The sequence below is a fragment of the Penaeus japonicus genome, unplaced genomic scaffold (assembly GCF_977035675.1).
Source record: "Penaeus japonicus unplaced genomic scaffold, GWHDUDI00000001_assembly GWHDUDI00000018, whole genome shotgun sequence".
Taxonomy (NCBI): domain Eukaryota; kingdom Metazoa; phylum Arthropoda; class Malacostraca; order Decapoda; family Penaeidae; genus Penaeus; species Penaeus japonicus.
In genome coordinates this window covers 27,609,732-27,617,231 of record NW_028234420.1, presented here as the reverse complement: position 1 = coordinate 27,617,231, position 7,500 = coordinate 27,609,732, and the positions used below count along the sequence as shown (strand labels likewise).

The 7,500-nt window shown below is 36.4% G+C and overlaps 1 protein-coding gene across 1 annotated transcript in view; it reads right to left on the bottom strand.

Annotated features, from left to right (window-relative positions):
- Nucleotides 1–4,031: 4,031 nt before the first annotated feature.
- LOC147469920 (uncharacterized) overlaps nucleotides 4,032–7,500 on the bottom strand; it is an 8,672-nt gene continuing 5,203 nt past the window's right edge. Inside the window, exons 6-7 of the mRNA XM_086546835.1 lie at nucleotides 7,371–7,500; nucleotides 4,032–6,560 (exon numbers count right to left, since the gene is read on the bottom strand). The exon at nucleotides 7,371–7,500 is cut by the window's right edge and continues 16 nt beyond it. Coding sequence (XP_086402961.1) covers nucleotides 6,556–6,560; nucleotides 7,371–7,500 — 135 coding nt within the window. The 3' untranslated portion in view covers nucleotides 4,032–6,555. The remainder of the gene's footprint in view (nucleotides 6,561–7,370) is intronic.

Genomic DNA, 7,500 nt, shown 5'->3' with positions numbered 1-7,500 from the left:
TAGAAAAGCATTTGCCAAGATGAGAATTTTCTACATATTAATGGATTTCTGAGTTTTCATTTTTGTTTCATGTTTCTTTCTGCAATTAGGCCATCATACATTTGTATCTATTTGTATGATATTACTTGTATTTCATGTATAAATTTGATATTTTTTTTTGTATTTAAGATGACCATATCAGCAAGCTTTGGGTGGAGACCAACAGGGAAAGCACTTTGTCTGTGGACCCAACTTAGGTGCCTGTAGCTACCAGACCCCTGCCAATTTCCAGACTTTATCATAGATATGCATTCTCCCCCCTTCCTTTTGTTAGTTTAGTAAATGAAAAAGAGGTCCGTTAATAGGATGGGAAGAAAAAAATCCTACATTGTACTTCATAGTATTTCATATGGCATTTTATTAATTTCTAATTTAGTAATCTATTCCAAGAGCCTGGATCTATACTGTAATTGATTTTGATACTGACATTTTTTTTGTTTAGGTTTATGATAGGATTGAAGAGAATTTCACTTTAGCCTAGCAGTCATTAATTTCATATTTCTCACGAAGAGTTTTGATTCACTGGATAAATATAAAAGCGGTGTGTAAATTTTCTCCTTGATATTATACATTCATGGAGAAAATTCATAATCATGGATTCAGTAAATTGACTTAGAAATATGAGGGATTATCTTGGTGAGAAGAAATGTCTTGTGTTTTGTGTACAGATGAAGAAAGGACTACAAGGTTTTGGGATTTAGATATTAATCCTATATACCTAGGGATTTAGTTTGATGACTTGATTTACCATTGGTTTTGAACATTTTAGAAATAATCGTTGCATATATGTATAGTATGTGTAGTGTGTATGCGTGTGTGGTGATGGGAGGAGGTGGGGTGTCGCCAATTATTGATGCAGTTGTGGAAAATAGTGATAGGACAAGAAAACCGTAGAGGACTGTCGATGTCTTGTATGAAAGAAAAGAGTTGTAAGTTTTCTTTTTTGTTGTCTTCACTCGTCTTCACCCTGTGTATTTCCTTTCTTTTCAGTTTCATTTTATTTTCAATTTTTTCTCAAAACTTTCTTTCCTCCTCTGTCGATTTGTCCTTTGCACTTCATTCACTTCCTTTCAATTCATTTCCTTCCTCTCCACTTCCCTTCCTTCCTCTTTGCTGCATTTTTCCTCTTGCATTTTTCTTCCTTCTTCTCCACTTCATTACCTTCCTTCCCACCTTATTTGATTGCTTTATTCTTCCCTTCATTTAGTTTCCTTCCTTTTGCTTTCATTTCCCTCTTCTCCTTATTCTCTTCCACTTTATTCTCATCCATCTATTTCACTTCTCACTTTCCACTTCAAATCCTTCCTTCCACATCATACCCTCTATTCCCTTCCATTCCCTTTACCTTCTATTTTCTCACTCTTCATGTTGTTTTCATGTAGACCACTTTCTCTCCAACTCTCTATCAGGTATGGCAATGTGTGTGTGTTGTTGAATCAGAAATTACATTTATTTGGTCACACTTCATGAGTTATTTTGAGTGTGCTGTACTCTGATTATGACAAGATATTTTTAATTCTTTAGTAAAAAACAAAAGTGAAGTAAAAGAGTCTCAGGACAAAGAAAATTTGTTTTTCTTCATGGAGTAATTATTTGAAATTCTATTGTTCATGCATATGGACACATGTTCATGCACGCATACACATGCACAGAGGGGCACACACACAAACACTCACTTTTTTCTAAACAATTTTTACAGAATAATGCTTGTTGAAGATCTGCATTTTGAATTATAAGAGCTTCATTGGAGCGCCATAAGTCTTTCACAGTGTATCTCAAAGAAAACCTTTGATAATCTAATCTATCAGCTTAGAAACTAGTTCTTTTATTAGATGTTTTTATTTGTGCTAAGTACACACATGTGCACACATACACACATGAACACATGCACACGTTCTCTCTCACTCTCACTCTCACTCTCACTCTCACTCTCACTCTCACTCTCACTCTCACTCTCACTCTCACTCTCACTCTCACTCTCACTCTCACTCTCACTCTCACTCCCACTCCCACTCCCACTCCCACTCCCACTCCCACTCCCACTCCCACTCCCACTCCCACTCCCACTCCCATTCCCACTCTCATTCTCATTATCATTCTCATTCTCATTCTCTCACTGTCACTATCACTGTCAATTGTTAACTCTCACCCTCATCCTCATCCTCATCCTCATCCTCATCCTCATCCTCATCCTCATCCTCATCCTCACCCTCACCCTCACCCTCACCCTCACCCTCACCCTCACCCTCACCCTCACCCTCACCCTCACCCTCACCCTCACCCTCACCCTCACCCTCACCCTCACTCTCACTCTCACTCTCACTCTCACTCTCACTCTCACTCACTCTTTTTCTCTTTTTCTCTCTCTTTTCCTTTCTCTCTTTTCCTTTCTCTCTTTTCCTTTCTCTGTTCTCTCTCTCTCTCACTCTCTCTCTCTCTCTCTCTCTCTCTCTCTCTCTCTCTCTCTCTCTCTCTCTCTCTCTCTCTCTCTCTCTCTCTCTCTCTCTCTCTCTCTCTCTCTCTCTCTCTCTCTCTCTCTCTCTCTCTCTCTCTCTCTTGCTCTCTCTCTTGCTCTCTCTCTTGCTCTCTCTCTTGCTCTCTTTCTCTTTCTCTTTCTTCATCTCTTTATTTTGCTATTTCTCTCTCTCTCTTTCTTTCTTTCTCACACATGAGTGGTTCTGTACATGCACAGATGAATGCACACAAACATGCAAACACAGTATGTTTTATGCTCTCTCTCTCTCTCTCTCTCTCTCTCTCTCTCTCTCTCTCTCTCTCTCTCTCTCTCTCTCTCTCTCTCTCTCTCTCTCTCTCTCTCTCTCTCTCTCTCTCTCTCTCTCTCTCTCTCTCTCTCTCTCTCTCTTTCCCTTTCTCTTTCCCTTTCTCTTTCCCTTTCTCTTTCTTCTTCTCTTTCTTTTGCTATTTCTCTTTCTTCCTTTCTTTCTTTCTCACACATGAGTGGTTCTGTACATATACAGACGAATGCACACGCACATGCAAACACAGTATGTTGTAATGAGAAATGAATCTCAAGCAATTCTTCTCTCTATTAGAAATATACTCAGGCTTCAGAATATTTGTTCTTTTAATACTATGTTACTAATGTGAAAAAAAAAGAAAAAAAAAAAAAAATTGAGCTATTACTTTATGTAAACAGCATGAATGGCTATTATATATCCCTCCCTTTTGAGTTTGAGAAATAGTCCTAGTAAGGGTTTTGTGGTTTATGAACCCTTGAGCTTAATAACAGGTATTTTGTGATAGCCTTCTAACACACTGAAGTGGATTTCCTTTTGGTAAAGCTGATGTTGTATGTGTAAAGCATTTTTATGATAAGAGATGTTATTTAGGCAATAGTTTGTTTGCTTTAATATTATCATTATTGCTATTATTATTGTATATAATTTTATTTTTATTATTTTGTGAATCATTATAGCTTCAATTAGTTTTGTGTGTTTTTGTAATTACCAATATTTTTATTTCATGATTTTCCTTTAGTAAGCTAGATATTCATGTAGGTATTACTAATTTCCCTCATTTGCTTTATTCTGCCTTAGATATTCGCAGTATAGGCTTTCTCTAGATATTTTGTAAAGGTAATTTGAAAATTTGAAAACATGGCTTTTGGATTTTGAGAGAGAGAGAGAGAGAGAGAGAGAGAGAGAGAGAGAGAGAGAGAGAGAGAGAGAGAGAGAGAGAGAGAGAGAGAGAGAGAGAGAGAGAGAGAGAGAGAGAGAGAGAGAGAGAAGGATAGAGAAAGAGAGATTCTGTAGTGTGACATCCTGTTATAAACATATTTTTATCAAGTGAAGTAAGCCAGAAATGTAGTCTAGAATTTAGAAATGATTAAACCCATTAGAAGTACTGGTGATATTACTGTGTGTAGCAGTGATAAGTGGTTGTTCTGTTTGGAAACATTTCCCTCTTAGGATTTAGCTGTTGGAATGAAAACTATTGGTATTTGGGAATCTTGTTCTGACACATCAGTACTGTCTATTTTCCTGTGGTAAAAAGAGATGCATATTATTCACTAAGATTAATTTACAAACTGGGCAAAATGTGTTCATAATGAAGTATTGTGTGTTGTTCTTCAGTTGTGTTGATAGAAGATGTGTGCTTATAACTGATACACATGAAGAGGTACAGTGTATATTTAAAAAAATCATAAAAGCATCATTAATAGTGTCATTATACTAGTTCACGGATGAGTGCATTTTGATATACGTGTAAATTTAAAGATTTGGTCTCAAATCGAATGTCTATTGTGAATTTTCATAAATGTGAATTTATTTAGGAATAGAAAGCTTTATATTATAATTTTAGATATGACAGTTGGTGCCATATATGTTCCTTTGTGATATATGATAATTTTCTTTTTTCTTTTGGTGTTGAACTAATTAAACACAAGCTTTGTGGAATTTCTTTTGTGCATTCAAGGATGCTAAATACTGACCTGTAGTGTACTATGTCAATGATCCAAAATATTGCTTTCCTGTGAGTGAAAAGGAAGTCGATTTATTATAAAATGATATCTGTTTTTTGTTGTGAGTGCTTCAGTTTCTTTATGAATTTATCTTTGTAAAAAGAAACATAGTATGGAACTTGATGCTATTACTATAAATGATAAGTTGATAAGATACTCTTATACAAATGAACAAGGGGGATGAACAAACAAAATATTTGATAGAGATTTGATTTGATTGATAGAAAAAAAAATAATTTAAAGAAAAATAACAAAACTTGTTTCAGTTTAATTAAGACATGACTTTCGATGAATAGCAGATGTAAAAGAATGATCAATATAATTAGATAGATAAAATATTTTCCATATTTGCTATAGATTTCAAAAGAAAAGGGAAGGATTATCTGATAGTTATCAGTATTTACATCATGTGTTTGTTCAGAAGTGAATATTTCTGAGCACTGTTTTTGATGAGGTTGAAATAAGATTTTTATTTCAATTGAATGTAGGATAAGATTTGAACATTGTAATTTCAATCTTCAAACTTGAGATATTAAGATTTCAGTGAGAAAACTATCTAAAGAAAGTCATTGATAAAATGCTATATAAAGGAAGAATGATACAGAAATATTCATTAATGTTTGAAAAAAAAGGTGGCTAACATTGGTACAGATGTTAGCATGTTTTATAATTCCAACATTTATATTAATCTCTTTATCTCCTTATGTTGCAGAAATTATTTTTATTCTTGCATAACTATTAAGTATATTTTGTTTTATCTTTTTATATGGAAATGAATGCTGTCTGGATCATTTAATAAATTTGTTCATGGAAGGATACTTGATAATTTCACTAACCTTTAAGAGATTAAATTTTCTTAGTGAGTTCACAAATGATTTAGTGTATAGATTCTTGAAGAATTTACTAGAGATCATTCTTTGGTCTACTGATTATGGAGAACATTCTAGTTTTCAAGAATAGTAGGTGTATTTACGTGTTGTACTGTGGTCTTTAAGTTATATTCAAGAACAGTAGTTTTCTTTTACGTATTCTGAAAGGGTGCAAATCCATGTTAACCAGCCCCCGACAGTGGACTTGGTCTGTTTCCCAACACCAGGGCTGAATTTCCTCCTGATGTTGAGGCTTAGCTGCACGTAAGGGCGGCATCCTCAAAGGTAAGATCCATAGTCCTGCTCAGTCTAAGAGGGGGCGGCATACATGGTAAGGTTTGGCTCCCGGAGATAGAATCACACTGGGGTTGATGCACTTCACGGGGGTTGAGGTGTCATAAAATCCTTTGGACACGAGACAAATAAGTGTATTTCTTCATTATCACAAAATATTTGATTACTATTATTCATGCTACCTCTTTCCCTTACCTCCCTTCTTTCTCTCACCTTCCCTCCTTATCTCTATCCTCTCTCTTTCCTCATTTCCTCTCCTTCTGTCTCTCTCCTCCTTCCCTTCCTGTCTCTCTCTCGTCCTTCCCTACCAATCCATCTCTTCTTCTTCCCTCCTAATCTCTCTCACTCCTCCTTTCCTCCCTATCTCATTATCTCTCCTCCTCCTTCCCTCCCTATCTCCTTATATATCTCTCCTCCTTCCCTCCTTATCTCATCATCTCATTCTCCTCTGATCGAGGCCTGGTCCTTCTTATTTATTAATCATTGCTGCATACACAAAAACTCTAAAAATTATCCCATCACCAATTGACATCATAAAAGAACCTACTGAATTTGGGTTCATTGTATCCATAAATGTTTCTAAAAAAAATCTAAAAAGCTTTTCTGAAAACATAACAAATATATATATTTTTTAGGATAAGAAACTCTTATGGTACATGCTGTCCATAAAGATAATGTTACTAAAAAACAACAACTCTAGAAAGCTTTTCCACACACGCTTAACATTTTTAGGTATGGTAAATTTCTTTTTAAATTTTGCAAAGGATCCATTCACAAGGCAGTCTGGACGAGTTTGTCAGATTTTCGATGAATTTTCAGTGCACAAACGATCACACATTTCGTGCTGGTGTTGTTCTCGCTGATAGGGCTTCACTCTAGAGAAGAAAAGTAATTTGATATAAAGATAGATAAATAGATAGATAGATAGATGGGGTGAGGGAGGGAAGAGGGGGTGCTGGTGAAAGCGAGAAATTGATTAAGAGAGAATGTAGGAAAGAGAGAGAGAGAGAGAGAGAGAGAGAGAGAGAGAGAGAGAGAGAGAGAGAGAGAGAGAGAGAGAGAGAGAGAGAGAGAGAGAGAGAGAGAGAGAGAGAGAGAGAGAGAGAGAGAGAGAGAGAGAGAGAGAGAGAGAGAGAGAGAGAGAGAGAGAGAGAGAGAGAGAGAGAGAGAGAGAGAGAGTGTAAACATGAAATAATGGATTTTATGAGTCTACGGAAATATATCCAACTTTAGCATACTTCCCCTTTTCTTCTATGATACTGTTTCCGTTACTCATCTACGAAAAATATTAGTCATAACGTCACAAAAATTTTCATAAGATAATATACTCTTATTAAAAAAAAAAAGAAAAAAAAAGATATAGAAAGAAAGAGAGAGAGAGAGAGAGAGAGAGAGAGAGAGAGAGAGAGAGAGAGAGAGAGAGAGAGAGAGAGAGAGAGAGAGAGAGAGAGAGAGAGAGAGAGAGACAGAGAGACAGAGAGACAGAGAGACAGAGAGACAGAGAGACAGAGAGACAGACAGAGAGACAGACAGAGAGAAAGAGAGAGAGACAGAGAGACAGAGAGACAGAGAGACAGAGAGAGAGAGAGACAGAGAGAGAGAGAGAGAGAGAGAGAGACAGACAGACAGAGAGAGAGAGAGAGAGAGAGAGAAGAAAAAAATGAAAAAGAAAATTTGGACCATACCCTCCACAACTCCAATAAGGCACACGAGGCCTCCGGAACACTCATTGGAAGTGGATGCCTTTTTCTTGTAAATCAGGACCCCGTTGTTTCCTGGCAAGACCCCATTGGGACCCACGTCATCGCAAAAGGA